Below are 24,165 nucleotides of genomic sequence, written 5' to 3'. Positions count from 1 at the left end.
TGTCTTCTTGACATTTCTTCGCACGGCTAATTTGCCAGTGAGGATCACCAGACTTTAAAAATTAAAACTCTCTGTAGATGGTAATTCACCAGGCTGGCACAAACTCTCTGCAAATACTAACTCATCAAGTTGACAATCCTGAACATTACTGTTTTAATTGGTTGTTTTACGACGCTTTATCAACTTCTATGGGTATTGGAGTTAACTCGCTCGCTAGCCACTGGATTTCTAAATAACAGTTCAAATCTACAATTGAAGGGCTTGATGCAAGAGGAAGGTAACTCCAAAATTCACAAAATTTAATTTTTTCTGTCTGTATACAGGGAAAATTATTGGCGTGTTTGGTACAAGAATTTAGTTTATGCAGTGGTAGACTATATACTACTGGGTTCAAAAAGTTCCCGGAATTTTACTACCATTTTTCGTATTAATATATAACAAGGGATATTATACATTTGTTTTGTTGGTAACATTCATGATGTCATTTTCTTAAAGTTTGTTGATAATGGCAATTGTTGGTTTTGAGTTGTAGGCAATTGTTTATCATAGTGTTTTGTTTGTTCGTCGCATTTTGTAATTATGTCCACAGAGCAACGTACAAACATCAAGTTCTGTGTTTTGTTACACAAAACTCCAGCAGAGACATTAAGATTGTTGGAAGAAGCATACGGCGAAGCAGCAATGAAAAAAACTCAAGTGTATGCCTGGCATAAACGCTTTTCTGGTGGCCGCGATAGCATCAAAGATGACGTACGCAGCGGCCGACCAACAACTGCAACAAATGAAGCAATCGCTCAGCGTGTGCGTAATGTTGTGAGGGATGACCGACGTAAAACCATAAAAGAGATAGCAGCAGAGGTCGGATTATCAGTCGGAAGTGTACACAATGTTCTTCACAAGCATCTCAACATGCATTACGTGTCTCAGAAGTTAGTTCCGAAAATGTTGTCGGCAGAACAGAAAGAAACAAGAATGACTCTTGCTGGGTACATGATCAGTATGGCTGATGAAGATGGTGATTTCTTAAACAAAATTATTGCTGGTGATGAAACTTGGTGCTACTTGTACGACCCAGTCCCTAAACGACAGTCATCTGAGTGGAAATCGAAAACATCTCCTGGGAAGCAAAAATTTCCTAGGGACACTTCCAAAGGCAAAGTTATGTTGGAAGTTTTCTTCGACTCTCAGGGTCTTATCCACCATGAGTTCATTCCAGAAGGTCGTACTGTAACGAAAGAATTGTAAGTAAAAATCCTCCGTCGCCTCCGGGACGCAGTGAGAAGGAAACGTCCAGAAAAGTGGGTAGAACACAATTGGTTCCTTGTGCATGACAATGCACCTGCTCATCGCGCAATTATTGTAAAGAATGTTCTTGCTAGGCACAACATAACTGCTTTGGATCACCCACCATACTCTCCTGATCTCTCACCACCTGATTACTTTCTGTTTCCCCGTCTGAAAAGTCATCTGAAAGGACGGAGATTCAATGCTGAAGAGGTTATCGCAAACGCGACGAGAGCACTAAGACGGGTTTCACAAAATGGCTTCCAGGCCTGCGTCCAGGAACTCTACACGCGTTGGCAAAAGTGTGTTGTTGCGGAAGGTAACTATTTTGAAGGGAATGCTGTAGAATAGTGTTTAAGATACGTTGTTTCTATGATACTAGCAAATTCCGGGAACTTTTTGAACCTAGTATGTAAATCAGGTAATCATGAAGACCTGAATTGACAAATATCCCAAGTCCAAGAATTAACGAATTCGACTTTTACCTCACATATATTGTGTTTTTTCTTGTATAGGCTGCCATTCTTTAAAAAAGAATATCTCAAGTCCGACTCTAAGTCTGTGTTTTTTAATCATAAAAATATTTATTTCAATACTCTTATGTAGCTATCTTGCTCTCCTGAACAATTTACTTCAATGGACTTGGGTATCTGTCGATTGAAGTCTTCAATTTGTGGAATAAATACTTGTACGTAAATAGGTTATGCATGTAACATTGTTTTGTGAAAAAGACTTAAAAGTAACAACCAAGTGTGTAGAGTGATTTCTGAAACTAGTACCGGTACCTAAATTCATTTATAAAACATGTACAAGTATATAAACTGACTCCTAAATCACATGTGAGTACATAAACTGATTTATAAATCACGTACGAGTACATAAACTATTTTCAAAATCACGTACGAGTATATAAACTGATTTCCAAATCATGTACGAATACATTTACTGATTTCTAAATCATGTACGATTACATAAACTGATTTCCAAATCACAAGTGAAGACAAACTGATTTCTAAATCACGTACGAATATATAAACTGATTTTAAAATCAAGTACGAGTACATAATCTGATTTCCAAATCACGTACGAGTACATTTACTGATTTCTCAATCTCGTACGAATACATAAATTGATTTAAAAATCACGTACGATTACATAAACTGTTTTCCAAATCATGTACGAGTACACAAACTGATTTCCAAATCACGTGTGAGGACAAACTGATTTCTAAAGTACGTACGAATACATAAACTGATTAAAAATCACGTACGATTACATAAACTGATTGCCAAATCACGTACGAGTACATGTACTGATTTCTAAATCCTATACGAATACATAAACTGATATAAAAATCACGCACGATTACATAAACTGTTTTCCAAATCATGTACGAGTACATAAACTGATTTCTAAATCACGTACGAATACATAAACTGATTTAAAAATCACGTACGAGTACATAAACTGATTTCCAAATCATGTACGAGTACATAAACTTATTTCCAAATCACGTATGAGGACAAACTGATTTATAAATCACGTACGAATATATGAACTGATTTTAAAATCACGTACGAGTACATAAACTGATTTCAAAATCATGTACGAGTACATTTACTGATTTCTAAATCCCATACGAATACATAAACTGATATAAAAATCATGTACGATTACATAAACTGATTTCTAAATCACATACGAGTATGTAAACTGATTTCTAAATCACATACGAATACATAAACTGATATAAAAATCACGTACGATTACATAAACTGATTTCTAAATCACATATGAGTACGTAAACTGATTTCTAAATCACGTACGAATAGATAAACTGATTTAAAAGTCACGTACGAGTCCACAAACTGATTTCCAAATCACGTACGAGTACATTTACTGAATTCTAAATCGCATACGAATACATAAACTGATATAAAAGTCACGTACGATTACATAAACTGATTTCTAAATCACATACGAGTACGTAAACTGATTTCTAAATCACATACGAGTACGTAAACTGATTTCTAAATCACATACGAGTACGTAAACTGATTTCTAAATCACATACGAGTACGTAAACTGATTTCTAAATCACGTACGAGTACATTTACTGAATTCTAAATCCCATACGAATACATAAACTGATATAAAAATCACGTACGATTACATAAACTGATTTCTAAATCACATACGAGTACGTAAACTGATTTCTAAATCACATACAAGTACGTAAACTGATTTCTAAATCACATACGAGTACGTAAACTGATTTCTAAATCACATACGAGTACCTGAACCTACTCTAAAACACATACAGTAGTAAACGTATTTATAAAACGCGTACATGCTAGTTTTCTTTTTCGACGGAAGACAAGAGGTCGCGGCGCAACAGCGACTCGCCAATCGATTGTCAGAGAAGCGATTACTCTCTCTGTTCATTGGCTCTTAGAAGCATTTCATTTGCAGACCATCCATCAGGGCAGTCCACAGTCACATTTCAGCTCACAAACATCTGCTAAATTCTCTGAAATTTTCCACACTTGTCAGCGTTCTTTGTCGACTCTGTTCCTAAGTGAAATTCTGGTGCCTGCATTTATTCTGGATTGCGCAAAGATACGTAGTTTCTAAAAACTAGAAGCTAAAAATGTGTTGTTAATTCCTTAGTTGCTTCGTACATATATTTTTTTTTAAATTTTTAACCACAAAATTACATTTTTCTTACGCATTTATCACACAATTGTTACAAATCACGCCACTCTTGTAAATTATTCAAGACTGTACATTAGCATACATAATTAAACTGTAAAGAATCAAGTTCCTAAAATCGTGTAACTTGTAACAATTTTTGTGATAAGTGCATAAGAATAATGTAATTTTTAGTTAAATTGAAACACAAAATCTGTACAAAACAATTAACGCATTTTTAGCTTCAGAACACTAGCCAATTAAAGAAATGATACTTCTGAATAGTTCATTCTTTATTTGTAATATTTTTTACCCTTAAAACTAAAGAAGTCCACACCTGTGGAGTAACGGTCAGCGCGTCTGGCGGCGAAACCTGGTGGCCCGGGTTCGAATCCCGGTCGGGGCAAGTTATCTGCTTGAGGCTTTTTCCGGGGTTTTTCCTGAACCCAATATGAGCAAATGCTGGGTAACTATCGGTGCTGGACCCCTGACTCATTTCACCGGCATTATCACCTTCATTTCATTCAGACGCTAAATAACCAGAGATGTTGATACAGCGTCGTAAAATAACCCAATAAAATAAAATAAAAACTAAAGAAAAAAGGTTTTTTTTGCTAACAATTTTAAATTAGTGTAACTCTGAAAATATTGTGATTAGGACAAATGTTTATATGACATTTTTTTTGGAGAGAATGTCTTCTGAAATAAGCTCCGTAAGTGAACCACTCTGTATAATGCAAGTCCGAGACTCTGCAATGGCTACCTGTGTGTCGTGTACAGCTTCCCAACATAGGAGTGGGAGGGGGATTAAGTACTGGCTGTAAACGAACTTCAAAACGTGACGGTATTAGTAGAATAGATTATAAGTAACTTAGGGTCGTATTCATAGACATTTTTAGCGAGGGCTTCCGGTGGATGATCAGCGTTTTTCGTATCCATAAACCAGTGTTAGCGATAGGATGTGATTTGAATTCTGTACTAGTAACCAGTGGATAGCCGGGGCTAGCTTAGTACGCTCGTAGCGCGTGCTGCGAAATGTCTATGAATAGCATCCTTAAAGATTACAAAATTTTGTGTATAAATGCGACTATAGTGACAAGATCGTGAACTATGTGTTCTTCAAACTGCGAACGAAAGTCGAGAGAGCTTCTACAGATAAAGATATGTTTATTTTTTCTTTAATACAAGACCATTTATGCATAATGAACTGTTTTGCAAACGAGCAGTAAACTGGGATCACGGGGACGCTATTCACTTGTTTCTCTCCCAGCGCTCAATAAAGCAGGCATCAATTTACCAGTCTATTGCAGCTCAATTTGCTGCTTGTCAATGTGCCAATCACTCCACGAGCGCTCCCTTCAGGTAGTCCTTCTGTGTTGTCGAAATGTATATATGCGAGTGAATACTTAAATTCGTCCTTTAACTCGTTTTTATTTATAGAAAGCCACAACATGCAATTGTTCTGCGTTTCCCAGCACTTGGATGATACTCCATTCTTATCGTATTGAATTACTGACTTAAGAACATGGTAAGAATGATTTCATATAAATAATAATAATAATAATAATAATTTATTTTATTTTATTTATTTATTTATTTATTTATTTATTTATTTATTTATTTATTTATTTAGAATATTAGCGTGCAAAACAACAGCACAAGGCCAATTAAAGTTTAGCACGATACAAAACAAAACAAAACAACAAATGATGATGAGAATGAATGATAGAAAATGGCAATGAGATGAAATACAAACAATATAATAGTCTACATCAATCATAGATCAAATAAAAATTATAAAATCATAAATTAGTACAATAAGATAATTGAAATAATGGAATAGTCTACCTTAATCAATTGACCAAATGCAAGAGAAAAAAAAATGGACAAATAATTATTAAAATTAGAACAGTGAGAAAAAAAACTCAGATATACTACACATTAAATGGATCCAAGTTGAATCCATGCAAATTAGCATATTTAATGCATCTGCAGACCGGAGACAGAGATTTAGAATTCCTATTATAAAACAATTTATGAAATCTTAAACCATTAGCTGGAATATGAAGACTGATATTGCTTATCAAAGATTCACAATCAATATCACCCTTAATGACTTTACAAAAAAAATAAATAATCAAGATCCTGACGTCTGGTGAACAAACTATCGCAATTGAAATATTTGCATTTAATCTCATAGTTATAATCGGAATTTGGTAAAAATCTATAAGAACACAAGGAAATAAATTTTCTTTGAATATTCTCCAATTAGCCGAGTCAGTGGAAGTAATGGAGTTCCATACAACAGATGCATATTCAAGCTTGGATCTAACCAACGTATAGTATAAAATTAATAAACACATAGGAGTGGAAAAAGAATAAGTTATAGACCTAATTAGACCAATAATAATAATAATAATAATAATAATAATAATAATAATAATAATAATATAATAATAATAAATCATTCTGACGTACAAAACGACTCATATTAGTTCACTTAATTCAGTTGCATGGAGTAGAAATGTTATAAACAAGACTAAAATATATATTTATACAACACAGTAACAAAATTAAATTTACTTGATGATGCCAAAGCATGGACACTATAATCCCGTCACTCTAATTTCCGGCAGCCAATCGCGTTGCAGGCTGGCTACATTTAAACGTGTGCGTCTTGTGATTCGCTGGTGAAAACGTTATTCATTTCTTAAGGCTCGATAAATACTTAATATAATCGCCCGCCATTTTGGCTCTTTCGTTGGCGTTCGCAGAAAGCACACGAGGACGTTATTTGCCGCTCAATTATTTGCTGAATTACAGTGCGTTTGATTTATTATCATAGGAGCTACGACATGATAATGTTTAACGGTGTGACAAATAGATTCCTCGTATGGTAGCTCGGCAACGAAAGAACAAAAATGGCGAACGATACTACCTACCTAGACTTTATAGAGCCTTCACTTCATAAGACGTAAGCAAAGAAGAGGAGTCACGCCACAAAAATTAATTGCTTGTCACTGCGATGGACTTTTTAAGATGTTCGACAAGAATTTTAAGTCCACCTATGTGGAATAACGGTTAGCACGTCTGACCGTGAAATAACGGACCCGTGTTCAAATCCTGGTTGGGACAAGTTACGTGGATGAGGGTTTTTGCGGGGTTTTCCCTCAGTTCATTAAGAGCAAATGCTGGGTAACTATCGGTGCTGGACCCCGGACTCATTTCGCCGGCATTATCACCTTCATCTCACTCAGACGCTAGATAACTATAGCAGTTGATAAAGTTCCGTAAAATTACCAATTAAAAAAATATCTGGAAGAGATGAAATGAGAAATATAACAAGAGAAAAGAGTGGAGACTATTGTTGGAGACTGCAGTTTAAAATAGTATGGGCATGTAGGCCTAATGAGAAGAGAAAGACATCGGATTAAATAAACAAGTTTTGAACTAGAAGCCACCTGGAAACATGGACTGATATAGTAAGGGGCAGCATGAAGAAGGGGGACATGGAAGGTGAGGATTTTCTGGATCAAGATATCTGGGGAAAGAAAAGTGTCTTTTGATTGCTCAAACCTGTGTATATCAGAAATATTCCACAGATATAATAATAATAATAATAATAATGATAATAATGATAATAATGATAATAATAATAATAATGATAATGCATAGCTCAGTCGTCTAAGGCGTTTGCTTGCCAGTCCTGAGTTGCGCTCGGGCATGGGTTCGATTCCCGCTTGGGCTGATTACCTGGTTGGCTTTTTTCCGAAGTTTTTCCCAACTGTAAGGCGAATGTCAGGTAATCTATGGCGAATTCTCAGCCTCACCTCGCGGAATACCATCTCGCTATCACCAATCCCATCGACGCTAAATGACCTAGTAGTTGATACAGCGTCGTTAAATGATCAAGTAAGAAAAATAATGATAATATATTATAATAACCTGGTTGGGTCATTGGCTGAGAAGAAACTGCCTACTGAAAGATGCACTGGAAGGAATGGTGAACGGGAGAAGAGTTCGGGGCAGAAGAAGATATCAGATGACAGACATTAAGATATATGGATCATATGCGAAGACAAAGAAGGCAGGAAATAGGAAACATCGGAGAATGCTGGGTTTGCAGTGAAATACCCGCCTTTAGGAAGAAATTGTGAATGAGTGAATTAATTAATTAATCAATTAATTATTTACTTAATTAATGAAGTAACCATTGCTCTACAAATTGACTAAAAATTAGGTATATAATAATAAATTGTTTTATAATTTCAGCCTACAAATGATCAATTAATACAGAAAACAATGTTAAATTTTTAAGTTTAACATCACAAGGTTATATATCCACAAATATAACTGTTAGTTTGAAATTTTACAAAATGTTTTATCATATTGAAATTACTTAGAATCATATTTTATGTCCTGTTCTTTTTAACCAGTTTGATTTTTATTTATTTACTAGCCGTACCCGTGCGCTCCGCTGCACCCGTTAGAAATAAATATAAAGTAATTACATAATTAAAATAGGACATTTGATCCAGGGAACATTCGTGTTTGATGAAATGGATGTGCACATAAACATTATTTTAAGAAATACAGGAAACGAATGTACAGAATAGCCTATCAAGTTTTCTGTGCATAAGAAGCTATTTTAATCTTACCTGTCCTCGAGTCACTCAGAAGTTACTGTAATAACATTATAGCATTATGTCCATCTAGAGAAACTACACTTTCCAATGGTGAAATAATAATTAATTATACAAATCGGTTAATTTAGCTTCCGATATTACTTCATACAAACACAGAAACATTATCTGTAGGCTATGTTTCATAGCTTTCGATTGTTGTTGTCCAAGGCCCCTTATAGACTAAGTAATTTGTTTTCATTTCATTACACCGCCTTAGATGGCATTGTATTTTAATTTTAAAACTCATTTATCTCATTAAATATCAGTCCTATCAAAATTTTGCAAAGAATAAAACTTATCGGAAATCATTTTCAAAGAAACTTTTGTTATATAACACGTTTCACAAAAATCAATAATGTGCGAGATATTTCGATTTATTTAATTCAGGCCCCCTTATAACACCCCTTTTAAATAACGTATTTTGAATGCCATATAGCCTAAAATCTTAAGATACAACGAACTTAATTTATATTCCAATTTTCATCGAAATCCGTTCAGCCATTATTGCGTGAAAAGGTAACAGACAGACAGACAGATAGACATACAAACAAAAATTAAAAAAAAAAGCGATTTTTGGTTTCAGGATGATTAATTATATACATGTTAACACCAATTATTTTTGGAAAATCAAAAATTACCAGAAAAATTTCGGCTACAGATTTATTATTAGTATAGATATGTGTATATATTCTTATCCCGTATTTCACCTATGTTGAATTGGTCAATTTATGTCTCTCCACCTGAAGATGGTTTAAAAAAATCGAAAATATTTGTGGTTTTATAACCTTGTGATGTGAACTTAAAAACAGAGAATTGTTTTCTGTATTAATTGATAAGTTGTTGACTGAAATTATAAAACAATTCATTATTATGTATACTTTCAACTTGTCTGAAATTTTAACCTCGATATGACTGTCAAATTTAAAAATTAAGTGCCAGCAAAATCATTTAGGAGCCGAGTAGAAAATAATTTAAAATATTCACTTCCTATGTTATATCGTCATTTCGACCTTACACTAGATGACACACAGTGGGGCTTCAATGATATATGGTCAGCATGACTCCTAACGCATCAAATTTACAACAGGCAGCCATTCATAACTTGATGGAATTCGAACCCGCGATAGTGGCATCCATAACGGGCACTTCATGTCTTGTTCCTTGCAACAGAATTAAATTAATTTGTCTGAACTTCAAAGCAATCCTCAGGGATGTGAAACCCGCCCGTCAGTTTCTTGCGATCCATTTGCTCATGACCACTCCATCTCGTGGGTTTGGGAAAATCCAGGATTACCTCAGATCTGTGAACCGGAGCCTGCTAAGTGGAAGGCGGATGTGTCACTTTATTAATTTTTTTGGTTGCTCATTCTGACGTACAATAGCTCGGTCGGTAAGCAGTTATTATGCAGAATACCCAGCTTCGTAATAGAGTGACCTACAGCTTTTCCTTGTATTTTCTTGCCTTCGAAATCACGTGAGATCCTATGTGTAAGCAGTGACGTTGTATGGTACAGTAGGGGGTAGTAAGAGTAGTGTTGCCATTCTAGCAAAACTAAAATCCACCCACATAACAACCAAACTCCACACAATTCCACACATGACTTTGGAATAAATTTTTGTCGACTATAATCACGCAGAATGTATACATAATACGTTAATTAATGTACTGTACTTATACAGGGTGTTTCTGAGATGGTGTTACAAACTTTCAGGGATGATGGCGAAGGGCACATTTATCAATTTGAGATAAGGAACCATGGTCCGAAAATGACTGAGTCGAAAGTAATAAGCAAAAATAGTTGTGTGGAAATAGAATTGTAATTTGGCACCACGTGCCCTCCTTCCCTTAACTTTTGGAACAGTCGTGGAAAAATGATATGGGCCAGATGACTCCTACGTGGGTACTTGTACCGATGCGATAAGAGTTTTGTTATGGAATATTAGTTACACTTAAAACATACACAGCATCTAGGTAACTTTGCTTTGTATTGTAATATTGTTTTGATTAGTTTATTGATTACTTTTATAAGACTGAAGGTACCATCAATATCAATTCCAACTTATCAGTCTTTTTTGGGGGGGTTTCACTTTCTTTATGAATGATGTGTTTCATCCATTTAGTACAGTATAGTTGTACTACTATGGAATTTATGTGAATATTCCTTCTTAACTCTTTATTATGTTATTAACATTTAAAACACAACTGCAATATTAAGAAACTGGTATTAGCACTTTCGTTTTACAGACAATATAGATAATATCAAACAGAAAGAAGCCATATAAAAATAACGACATAAATTTTCACGTTCCGTTTGAAGTTTGTGCACCACTGTTTTCTTAATCCAACAGGCTGCTTATTCATATACACAACCCTTCCTCTTTCCATGCTTAGCGCTTGATGCCCGCGCACGAAGTCAATGTCAGAAAAATGCGCTTGCTTTGACATCACTGTGTTAAGATATTGGAAGTGTTTATTGCCAAAAATAACCTAAATAAATATAGTGTGAAACAGTAACTGTGTTGCCATTACTTTTCGAATGCCCTAGTATTTCACGCATTACTTACATGGCCCTAGATCATATTCTCGAACTGGAGATCCTTCGACAACGACCTCGCCTTATTATTCCTAGCTATAAATTTCCTCTATCATTAAAATAGCTTTTAATGCGCCTACGTATGTCGATGAATATTTGTAAATGATAAGTCCATCGACTTGAAAACTGTTTCATTAGGATGCGTTCCGGACGCCATTAAGAAAATGAAGTTTGGAGTCCCTGCTGTCATTGGTTCCTGGATCTTTCTTACCACGATCCCCGCCCTTGTTCTTCCTTGATTTAATATCCTCCCTCCTTTTTTATAACAACTGTTTTGTCCACGAAATGACTTGTAAGACATAGCCATGAAAAAAGATTGAGTTGCAGCAGGAACAAAGAGAAATGTAGCAAAAATAAAAAAGAGTAATGGAGGAAGGTTACTAAGAAACTTGTCTCGGTTTCCTTTGCTGGAAGCACAAGGAGTCATCTCTCGAAAGACCCGACGTACTTACCGCTCGTTCACTTGTTTTTCTTTCGTTATCGTGGAATTGCAAAGCAAGTTGAGAGTTTAAGTTATTTCTTGTTAATTACTTCCAGTGACAGAGAGGGAAAATCGGGGATCTTAAATTAAATAAGCTTCTCCCAAGGGAATCAAACCAAAATAGCCAAACTTTCCCAGAGTTTGGTTCGCACATACCACACGAAATAATTGCAACTCGTCCTCGGCTTTGTGCTTGCGTTTAGACCCAAGTATCGCGTGTTCAAACCCAACCAAAATCTTAAGTGCAACTCTTTGATCCCGTGAGCAAGAAAAGTCGTTCCCATGTCACCCTTAGTTGTCCAGTCCTTATTATTGTTATCGCAACGTGATAAGAGATTCGTGTATTCAAATCCGACCGAAGACCGTACATTTTTGTGAGTGTTATATAGTTTATTAAAAAAAAAACTCTGCCCAGGCATTCTGGATTGTCAAGAACACAGGATAATATTGTGCATACAAAAATAATAACTGATTACAGTACGTAGACGAGTTAAATTTACGTGAACATAGAACATGAATTTTATAAATAATATATATATATATATATGAATTGAAAACTCTTAGTAATTTCGTTTTTATTAAAGCCAAGAAATGGTTTAGTTCTAATAAATTTCTTTTAAATGAAAGTCAAACTGCATCTTTGTTGTTTAGTAGTACAGTCATGGAAAATAATAATTTTAAACTTCTTGGTATTACTGTGGACAGCAGACCATGTTGAGTCTGTTTGTAAAAAATTGTCAAGAGTAATATTTCTTCTGCGAAATTTGAAAATGTATGTTCCGAAGAATTACATTGGAGTTGTCTTTTTTTCTTATTTTCATAGTATACTTTCTTACGGACTACTTTTATGGGGTAATAGTTCTCATACTAATAAGGTACTTATATTACAAAAAAAAGCTATTAGAATTATAACAAATTCATCAATGAAGGCACACTGCAGACCGTTATTTGTAAATGAAAAAATTATGACTGTAACATCACTGTATATTTATCAAGCCCTAAATTTCGTCAAAGAAAATTCACATATGTTGACACATAGGAATGATGTTCATATATACAACACCAGAAACCGTGACCTTTTTGACATACCTAAGTGTAGGCTGACCAAAACAATGAATAATTATTTTTATTATGTCGTTAAAAATAGCAAATAAATTTCCGAGATATCTTTTTAATCTGGAAAGGAAGTATTTTAACAGACATGTCTCTGGTTGGTTAATCAACAAACCATTTTATGAAATTAATGAGTTTTTTAATGTCAACGTTGTTGAGAGTTTTTGAATTAATTTTATTGTTTTGTTGTTTACTTTTTATTGACTTCGTCGATTGCACAATGTCGTGTGCTCTGACTGTACAATACTGAATATACTGTATATGTATATATATATATATATATATATATATATATATATATATTACAATCACACACCAACGAAAAAAAAAGTGGGGACTATAATATTCGGTATAAATGCTTCTTCAGGATTACCATAGAACCTGTAATAGTTGAACGGATTATTTTAGGAATGCTGTCATGGATTCCAAATTTTTTAAGAGTGATAACAGTTAATTGTGGGATGATGCCCCTCACTCCGATCATTAAACTATGCACTTCCCAGGTACCTTCCAACGGGTATTTTTCTCGAAAATACAGAATAGTAGGCTAACAAATTTGTTTCTCTTTGTTGACCTCAGATGGTTGGGTCTGGCTCATCTCAAATCTAACAGTTGGTCCAGTATAAAGCCTTTACTATTAGTCTTGTCTAGAGCCACGATGTCCGCTCTTCTAATTCCGCCGCCTTCAGACGCAACGCAGTGCACCTCTTCATGGAACTCAAATGATCATTTTCGAAGGGGTTATGCTATTAGTTTTCGGAGGTTATGATGCTTTGAATTTCTCAGGAGTTCTCCATGTTGGTACGATCCTAGGACGTGTGCTAAGGTTTCAACCTCGTTGCAGTATCTGCAACGGAAACCGTCCAAGGATCTCCCATGAAGACTTCTCACTGGTGCTACGTTAGCATTCATCTTAATTGCGTCTCGCCAGAGGAAGACAGATCCTCCTTAGAAAAATGTGTTTATAAAAAATATTTGGGGCTAAGAGGAATAAAGTTACAGGAGAATGGAGAAAGTTACACAACACAGAACTGTACAAATTGTATTCTTCACCTGACATAATTAGGAACATTAAATTCATATCTTTGTGATGGGCAAGGCATATAGCACGTATGGGTAAATCCAGAAATGCGTATAGAGTGTTAGTTGGGAGACCCGAGGGGGAAAAGACCTTTGAGGATGCCTAGACGTACATGGGAGGATAATATTAAAATGGATTTAAGGGAGGTGGGATATGATGGTAACTGGATTAATCTTGCTTAGGATAGGGACCGATGGCGGGCTTATGTGAGAACGGCAATAAACCTCCTGGTTCTCTAAAAACCCATTTGTAGGCTCTAAGGGCCGTATTCATAGATATTCTTAGCGCGGGCTTCTGGTGGATGATCGGCGTTTTTCGTATTCATAAACCAGTGTTAGCGACAGGATATGATTTGAATTCTGTACTAGTAACCAGTGGATAGCCGGGGCTAGCTTAGTACGCTCGTAGCGCGTGCTGCGAAATGTCTATGAATATTGTGTGGAAAATCAGACGATGTTATTTTCTGAAAAATATGGAAGGATATTTTTTAGAAACATAATTAAAGTTTTCTCTGAATTGTTCTGAGCTCTGTCCACTGCCCCGATATTTCAAAGTAGTCGGCGCCTATTAGAAAGATTGACATGTTTTTACTCTCGAAATTGGCGGCATATCAAATTTCGTAGCATCGTGTACTATTTCTGAACACCCTGTAGAAGAGATGCATGAAGCGATACGCGGAAGGTGCGCGGGGACGGAGAGGGAAGAGAACTGTCCGCCAAGTTAACTAGCCAGAGTTGCGTTTCAGGAGTTTGAGAAGAGATTTTCATTGAAATACTGCTGGAGGCTGGATAAACAGCGTCTATTCTGCTCTGTGGGAGATATGACTTGACAGGAGCGTCTTTTTGTTTCAGCCCACCGGGTTCATGTACATGTCGGTGCCATATTCCTTCATGGAGGAGGTGTACGTGGTAGCCCGCTGGGATGTGGGCTACAAGTTCTGCATTCGCATCGTCGTCTCCGATGGCTCCTTGCTCCTGCAGGTAAGAACGACACAAGCTCAGATTTACATAAGATACTGTACATAATATTAATTTTTGACGAACAGAATTTTAAAAGATTTAGGCCTACACGTTGCATTTGATTCTAACCATCTGATATGTATTGTACTTATTCCGTCATTTTAAATATCCTTTTTGGCTTTCAAATGGGTGCATCTACGAGACGAAATAATACAAGATCTTTCTTGAAACGTACAGAGTGATTTATATAGAACTGACACATTTCTTTCATTAATTGTTTCAAAACGAATTGTGCTAGCGACAACTTATCATACCTAAAATGTAGAGGAATTTTGGGAAATTATTTACCTCTATAGCAAATGTTGTCCGGCGTTGTCAAATCCGGAGATCTCGGTGGCCACAGGTTCCTGGAAATTATTCGGTCGTCACATAACCGGATAAATGGAACCATGCTTCATCTGTGAACCATGTGATGGACAATATGGCAGGATTTTGCACAATGAACGTCTGAAACCAACAGCAGAATGTTCTGGAGTTTCGATTCCTTGTCACTAGATGCCCAGATGTTTATGTTTTATTCCTATTGTTGGCAGCTGTTTTCGACATTTTGTGTCAACGTGAAAATGCAGTACACATTAAATCAACGACTCTTCCTTATGAAGCAATACTGGATTACGAATTCAATTACAGCTACTCAAAGGGCATACCAGAGAGAATTTGGTGTTCGCAATCCTCCCAAAAGAAACACAATACTGGGACTGGTAAACAAATTGGAAACAACTGGATCTGTGGAGAGTGAAAAGGGCAAGCATCGTTCATCTAGGCTTCCCACGGTTGTTGTTGACGTAAGAGCACGACTGGAGCAGTCACCCAAAAAATCATTAAGACGTTTGTCGCAGGAGACAGGGTACACCTACTCAATGTGTCAGAGAGCCTAAAGCCATATAGGGTTACGGTTGTTCATCAGCTACAGGAACCAAATAAGGATAAAAGATTGAATTATTGTCGTTGGTTTCAGACGTTCATTGTGCAAAATCCTGCCATATTGTCCATCACATGGTTCACAGATGAAGCATGGTTCCATTTATCCGGTTATGTGACGACCGAATAATTTCCAGGAACCTGTGGCCACCGAGATCTCCGGATTTGACAACGCCGGACAACATTTGCTATAGAGGTAAATAATCTCCCAAAATTCCTCTACATTTTAGGTATGATAAGTTGTCGCTAGCACAATTCGTTTTGAAACAATTAATGAAAGAAATGTGTCAGTTCTATATAAATCACTCTGTATTTTATTTCAGACACGTTTTCGTCAGAATGTATTATCATAGTTTTTTTCAATATATTTTCTGCATTAATACCACAATATTGATGATAGATTTCCTTTAACCTTTCCGTTCCCAAGCTTTCCAGCATTTTCCTAATACCAAACGTGCCTTTCGTACTTCTTTTGTCATAGACCTAGTTTCCATTTTATAACATTCAAACCAACACAACTTGTCTCGGTTTCCTTTGCTGGAAGCACAAGAAGTCATCTCTTGAAAGACCCGACGTACTTACCGCTTGTTCACTTGCTTTTCTTTCGTTATCGTGGAATAGCAAAGCAAGTTGAGAGTTTAAGTTCGTACATACCACACGAAATAATTGCAACCCGTCCTAGGCGGTGTGCTTACGTTTAGACCAGCCGTGGCGAGAACGTGACTCGCGAGACATTGTGGCTCGCAGTGATAGCTGCGCATTTCGATTGCTTCTAACCTCCGCCAACCCCCACCCTCTCACTCACTGGAGTCACACTCCGTTCCATTTGTATTTGTCTCTGACCTGCGAGTGGCATATATCTCTCTCGAAACCATGTACGAAAGTTCCAAGTAGGATGGGAGGACGCATTTTTTTGCTGTCAATATGATGAGAATATTAAATGTATGATTTGTTCACAAGTATTACGAGGAAAACGGTTGTATAACATAAAACGGCATTATACTACATGTTACTGATGAAACATTAAAAGGTTAAGTGTTATTGTCATCGTCATCATCATCATCATCATCTCTGTATGTCGACCCTTTTTCAGCAGATGTACGAATAATGCGGTTAGCTCTTCAATTTGAACTCACTGATTTACTATGTGATGTCAAATGAAAGCTAGATGTAAGGACTTGACAAATGTTGAACTTTCAAATCTTTGCCAAAAAATAAATATCCGAAGCTTCGTTCTTTCGCTTGCTCTGTTGAAACCATGTTCGCTACAACTTATGTTTATGAAAAATTAATTTCAACAATTAAAATAGTGAAAACCAAATTTAGATCACGACTGACAGACAAATACCTTCGTGATCAACTACGACTGGCAGTAAGTGACATAATTCCTGATTTTGAAACTCTGTCGCAGAGACATTCTGAAGACTGTTATTGTTCATTTCTTTCTTCGTTACACGTACTAAACATTAGTTTGTAGCCTTATACTGTATAAAATTATATTTAAGTGCTTGACGTAAGGAAAATGAAAATCCGTTGTTGCTTCACTTCCCCTTCGGTTGTCCGCCTGCCTCATAGGTGCTATGCACGTTGCAGGTTACACAGTGGCTCGGCGCACGATTACATTTTCGCCACCGCTGGTTTAGACCCAAGTATCGCGTGTTCAAACCCAACCAAAATCGTAAGTGCACCAAACAGGGTATATATTTTTAAAGGTAATGGGGAACTATACTGAACCACATTATGTAACAAATTTCTCAGTTTTTGAAGTTATATTTTTAAACATGAAAAATACCATGTTTTTAGGTTAGTTAATACTTCCAGGCGATATTGTTTTCTTTACGAATGTCTCCCTAGTTACGCGGAGGTCTAAGCTTGTGGGAGTTGTGTACTGTCCAGGCTTACCATGAAGGTCTTTGTAGTGTAACAGGTTATCAAATAATTTATCCTGTATCCAAACATTATTAAATGTATTAAAGCCGTAAACTATAATAAATAACATTGCAGGATTACGAAATTAATAGAATCTACGAATCTTTGCTGGGTAACCTACCTTGAAATACATTACGATTAAAGAGATAAATAATGGATGAAATACGAAGATAACCGGCTGCTTCATGTTATGACGTAATATGTTTATTGATATGACGTCACTAATCAGCGCTCCTAGCGGTGAGCATCGGAATCTTTTAGTACGTAATAGATGAGCGATTGTTTCATAAATGTAGATTTAATTTAGTTTATTGGTCTGACCCAATATTTTGGGTTTGCCCTGTGACACAGAATAGCTCACAATAAAATTTAAAATGAAAAATTATACACTATCTACCAAAAAGTAATTGGGCACCCAGGATTTTACGTGCTAGATGCCATGTTTCGGTGGCTACTTTGCAATGGTATGCAGACAATAATGTTCACCGCTTGGACTGGCCTGCACAGAGTCCTGATCTCGATCACATTGAGCACCTTTGAGACGAATTGGACCGGCGATTGAGGTCTCGGGAAATTCGGCCAACTTCCATTGTCCAACTGAGTGCCATGTTGCAAGAGGAATGGCGACGCATTCCAGTGGGTGTCCTACAAAAACTAGTGGAGAACATGCCTGACATGATGGCTGCTGTTATAGCAACGAGAGGTGGTACCACGAGGTTCTAAAGGGGCAAAAACAGTGCACAATTACTTTTTGGTAGACAGTGTATAAACAGGTTTCAGACAAAATTGATTAAGACATAAAAAATGAACCAAATATAATTTAAATTGAATCTACGCCATAAAGATGCTGACGAAATATCGCTACAGAAAATTTTATTATGGTGGTGACGATGGCATCTTGAAGATCTCTCGTCAGCTTGTATTTTTCCCTCCACTTTACAAAGGCTTTCGGAATGGTGCTTCTCGCTCCGAAGAAGAGACCGGTAACTGTGATTTTTTCTATGTTGTATTTCGCCGATAGGTACTGAATCGTGGGCTCGTAGATTTTCTTTTTCTCTTCGTTCACTTCAGATGGTTGAGTGGCTGAGATTTCAAATCTATGGTAGGATCAATTATTTCGGCTGTCTGTTTATTCCTATTTATAGCTATGATATCGATCCTACGATTGCTTCCACCATCAGCAATACAATGAACTTCCTCGTGAACGTCTAGATTTTTGGATCGAAGTGCATCTGCGATCATAGAACGTATTATGTTGTGACGTTTTATTCTGAGTACTTCTCCCTGTGGCCAACTCCCAAGCACATGTGGTAAAGTTTCATACTCACTGCAGTGCCTACAGTGGGTTGTGCCTGTAGAGCGACCAGGGAGAGAACGTACTGGTGCCACCATCGCAGTCATTTTTAGCATATCTCGCCATTCAGAACTTGATAATCCTTCATGCTTGATGATCCACGAGTTGGCTGCAGGTACTTCTTCAAACAATACAACTCCTTTTCCCTTCTGGGGGTAAGTCTTTAAGTAACCATATTTTGTGAATACAGGGATAGTGTTGTACATTACCAATTAGAGTTATGAGGGAAACGCTTCATCACTGTACAGTGAACTGCCACCATTTTTTATTTTGAAAAGAAATTATATATAAATGCGTTTTTTAATCGTAAAAATATTTTCTTTTTCATATAGCAAAAGGACAGTGTTTTATACATACCAATTTTCATTATTATGCATGGTAAAAAAGTTGAATATATTAAAGAATGTTACTATAGTAAACTGTACCTAACCCCTTAATTCTTTCGTGGAAAATAAAGATACAACTCCTTACTTTACAACATCTTTCATCGGTAATTTGTAATGTGCAACACCATACCTTTGTGGAATAGACCCCTTGTTGCTGGCATTATTACGGCTATTCCATATGAAATCCATCAGTAAAAAACCTCGCATTTTTTTAATACTCTAATTTTTCCCTATTTATGCAAGGTGCTGAGGAGAGTGCATTTTCAAAAATATACTATCGAAAGTCAAACGGTTTTCGTATTATTGAGCGACAAATTTAGCGTATTTTATAAAAACAAGCCTCTTTCAGCGCTCAGAACTCTGGAACCATTTACTGCAGAACATTGAACGAGAGCTCATTTTGAAGCTACATTTGGTAGGTTATGTTAAGAAGTAATCCTTATTTTTATTGTATACAGAGAGACAGATAATCTGATTTTACTTACTTTTAGGCTTTTTGCACATTTGTAAAAATGTAAAAAATATTGAGAAAAAACCTTGCATTATTAAGAGGGATTCGGCATTGTTTGCTTAGTGTCACGGCAATAAGTTTCGAGGGTATTAAATAAATTATTTTCACACTCCTAGACTTGAACGGCGCAGTACCCCACGCACTGGCCGAGAGCTGAAGATAAGCGTGCGTTGGGCGTCATTTTACTCCTGTGTTTATGAAAACCTGTGATAAAGCTAGCCTAGCCATGACTGCTAGACGACACATCACGTGTTTGTCTCCTGGCCTTGCTTTTCTCGACTACCTACAGTCACTGGTTAGTTCACGCGCGTACTATTTATTTTCTTTATTTGATATTTTCAATACTTTCTTATCAACGGTGCACCAGTAAAAAATATGTGTTTATTTGTACTTTCAATGCGGAATCTAACCATATATTTTAAAAATATTTTTTCGTGGGCAAAAGCGTCTTAATAAAGAAAACTCTAAATTTCTCCATTTTCATAAAAAGTAAGAAAAACTGTTTACATGTCAATATAAACTTTAATTTTTCAGCATCAAAATAAACCATGATTTTGATCATTGGGTGAAAGGAGCCACAACAGTTTAAAGTTGCTAATTTTATGAAAATACGATAAATTTAAATATTTTTAATTTAAACACTATAAAGTTCTAATGCCTCAAACTTTGCACAAAGCATTGTATCACAGTTGTCAACGGACAGAAAAAGTTTCATTATATTTAAAACTTGCAAGGTCAATTTTCTCTATATTTCGGTCGATTTGAGATGGAATAGCCCCCATACCTTTGTGGAATAGACCTCTCGTTGCTGGCATTATTAGTATTCAATGTTTAAGGACATTAGGTCAGGGAAATGAAAAATATGTAATTGCATGCGTGATATTGACAGTACTGAGTTCAAATAATAGTCGATACACCAACACCAAATCATTCTGTAAAGCTAAACCCTCTGCCCTGTTTATAAACATAGAGGCTTACTGTGTATCAATCAACAACATGATCATAACACTCCATTCTGCACGGCATTACAATAATCTCTAATGCAATCAGTACAAACCCACTCATTCTTGTTATTGCTGTTCTGTAGGTCGGCCATGTATTTGCCTTGATCTTGAAATGTCCTCTTCGATTCCAATGCACGGTGCGAAGTGGTGTTACGAAGTTTTTTTTATACATTTTTACTTCACACTGTCGGTTGTGAGTGCTCCAAACATACGAATTTTGTGTCAACAAGTGTCTTACACGCTATTTTCATCTACGAAAGTGGTAGAATTAAACAGACCAGGGAAAATTTATATATACTGTAGTCTTCATACAGAGTGTCCCAAATTGATGTATACACACTTTGAAACACTATTTCTCAGTGGTCTATGGATAAAGCGCTCTCCTCTAGACCTGCTACTACTATTTTTAATAATAATAATAATAATAATAATAATAATAATAATAATAATAATAATAATAATGGTTTATTTAAACTGGCACAGTAAAGGCCATACGGCCTTCTCTAACACTCAACCAGCTACTACTTTTGCTACTACTTTTGCTACTACTACTACTACTACTACTACTACTACTGCCTAGGACTCGCGTTACGGAATGCGCACTGGTTCGAGCCCTCATGGGGGAAGAAATTTTCTCATGAAATTTCGGCCAGTGTATGGGACCGGTGCCCACCCAGCATCGTGATGCACTTGGGGAGCTACGATAGGTAGCGAAATCCGGTTCCGAATACCAGCTATAACGGCTGGGGGGGATCATCGTGCTAACCACACGATACCTCCATTCTGGTTGGATGATCGTCCACTTCTGCTTCGTCATGTGGGCGTGAAGCCAGCAGCCAGCTGGTCGGTCTAGGCCCTTCACGGGCTGTAGCGCCACGGATTATTATTATTATTGCTACTACTACTACTACTGCTGCTGCTGCTACTACTACTACTACTACTACTACTACTACTACTACTACTACTACTACTACTACAATTACTACTACTACTGTTACTGCTACTATTACTATTTTTCCTACTACTATTGCTACTTTTAGTACTTTTGCTATTGCTACTAATACTTTTACTATTACTACTGCTACTACTTCTGCTACTACTATTACTACTAATACTTTTGCTACTACTATTATTACTAATACTTATGCTATTATTACTGCTACTACTTTTGCTACTACTATTACTACTTTTCCTACTATTATTGCTACTTTTAGTACTTTTGCTACTACTATTACTACTAATACTTTTGTTACTACTATTATTACTAATACTTATGCTATTATTACTGCTACTACTTTTGCTACTACTATTACTACTTTTCCTACTATTATTGCTACTTTTAGTACTTTTGCCACTACTATTATTACTAATACTTTTGCTATTATTACTGTACTACTTTTGTTACTACTATTACTACTTTTCCTACTACTATTGCTGCTCTTAGTACTTTTGCTACTGCTACTACTATTTTACTATTTTTATGGTACTATTACTATTACTACTACTTTTGCTACTATTATTTACTACTGCCACTACTACTTTTCCTACTACTATTACTACTAATGCTACTTTTAGTACTTTTGCTACTGCTATTACTACTAATACTTTTGCTTTTACTACTGCTACTACTTTTGCTACTACTATTACTACTAACACTTTTACTATTACTACTTCTACTACTTTTCCTACTATTATTACTACTCCTGCTTTACTATTTTTTCTAGTACTGTTACTACTACTGCTACTACTACTACAGCTATTACTGTTAGTTACTACTACTATAGCTATTACTGTTAGTTACTACTACTACAACTACTATTACTGTTCAACACGTTACTATTTGGCTTGGCAGATGTCTGTTCAGAGATGCATTTCCATCGTAAATCTAGCCGTGTAGCATAAAGTGCTCTTATCAGCTGTCGAGTTTATTGATGTTGAAAGTAGGTATATGTGTAAACAGCGATTATTTATTGACCGTGCTTACGTGAAAACGGAGTCATTCAAGGAAACTTTAACAGGAAATATTCTGATATGGCATTGTCAACAGGACTACGATGTAGAACATATAAATGAAAGTAACGGCTCTGTTACAGACAAGGAAACGGAAATGGCGTCAGATTATAGGACAAGAAGTATACAGGTGAAACTGGAAATCCTCTTGTGTGATTCTTATCTGTGAAGGAAATTGAAATACAAAGTGGCTAATTACAATTCTCACACCTTAGAACAGCAGAGAGCTTGTCGTGCGATTTGTATCTGTAAACAAACTTGAAAAGGAAACATGTACACTTCTTACACTTGAGAAGAACTGATAGTATTCGGTGTGTTTTTTCTTGTAAACAAACTTAAAAAGCAAAGCGACAAATTTCTTAATTACAAGGTGTGTGGATAAGCTTCAGGGCATCTACCGCGTTGTCTTGGTGTTGGTGGCTGACGTTTCGACCGCTGTGTTGTGGCCATCTTCAGAGCAGTTTTTAATTACAATTCTCACACTTTAAAAGAACTGAAGCATACAGTGCGATTTTTTATCTGTAAACAAACTTAAAACGGGACAAATTGGTTAATTATATTTGTCACACAGTAGAACAGCTGAGAGCATGTCGTGCGATTGTTATCTGTGAACAAACTTAAAAAGGTACAAATTGGTTAATTATACTTGTCACACAGTAGAACAGCTGAGAGCATATTGTGCGATTGTTGTCTATGAACATACTTAAAAAAGGACAAATTGGTTAATTATATTTGTCATACAGTAGAACAGTTTAGAGCATGTCGTGCGATTGTTATCTGTACACAAACTTAAAAAGGGACAAATTGGTTGATTATACTTGCCACACAGTAGAACATCTTAGAGCATGTCGTGCGATTGTTATCTGTGAACAAACTTAAAAATGGACAAATTGGTTAATTATACTTGCCACACAGTAGAACAGCTTAGAGCATGTCGTGCGATTGTTATCTGTAAACAAGCTTAAAAAAAGGACAAATTGGTTAATTATACTTGTCACACAGTAGAACAGCTTAGAGCATATTGTGCGATTGTTGTCTATGAACATACTTAAAAAGGGACAAATTTGTTAATTATACTTGTCACACAGTAGAACAGCTTAGA

At 36.1% G+C, this 24,165-nt stretch overlaps 1 protein-coding gene across 2 annotated transcripts in view; it reads left to right on the top strand.

Annotated features, from left to right (window-relative positions):
* LOC138699446 (C-Maf-inducing protein-like) overlaps window positions 1-24,165 on the top strand; it is a 900,368-nt gene that overhangs the window by 458,067 nt on the left and 418,136 nt on the right. For both annotated transcript variants that reach the window (XM_069825318.1, XM_069825320.1), the window contains exon 2: window positions 14,781-14,909. In XM_069825318.1, the coding sequence (XP_069681419.1) occupies window positions 14,781-14,909 (129 nt within the window). The remainder of the gene's footprint in view (window positions 1-14,780; window positions 14,910-24,165) is intronic.

This window comes from Periplaneta americana, chromosome 5, assembly GCF_040183065.1.
Source record: "Periplaneta americana isolate PAMFEO1 chromosome 5, P.americana_PAMFEO1_priV1, whole genome shotgun sequence".
Taxonomy (NCBI): Eukaryota; Metazoa; Arthropoda; class Insecta; order Blattodea; family Blattidae; genus Periplaneta; species Periplaneta americana.
This window is presented reverse-complemented; position numbering and strand designations above follow the sequence as displayed.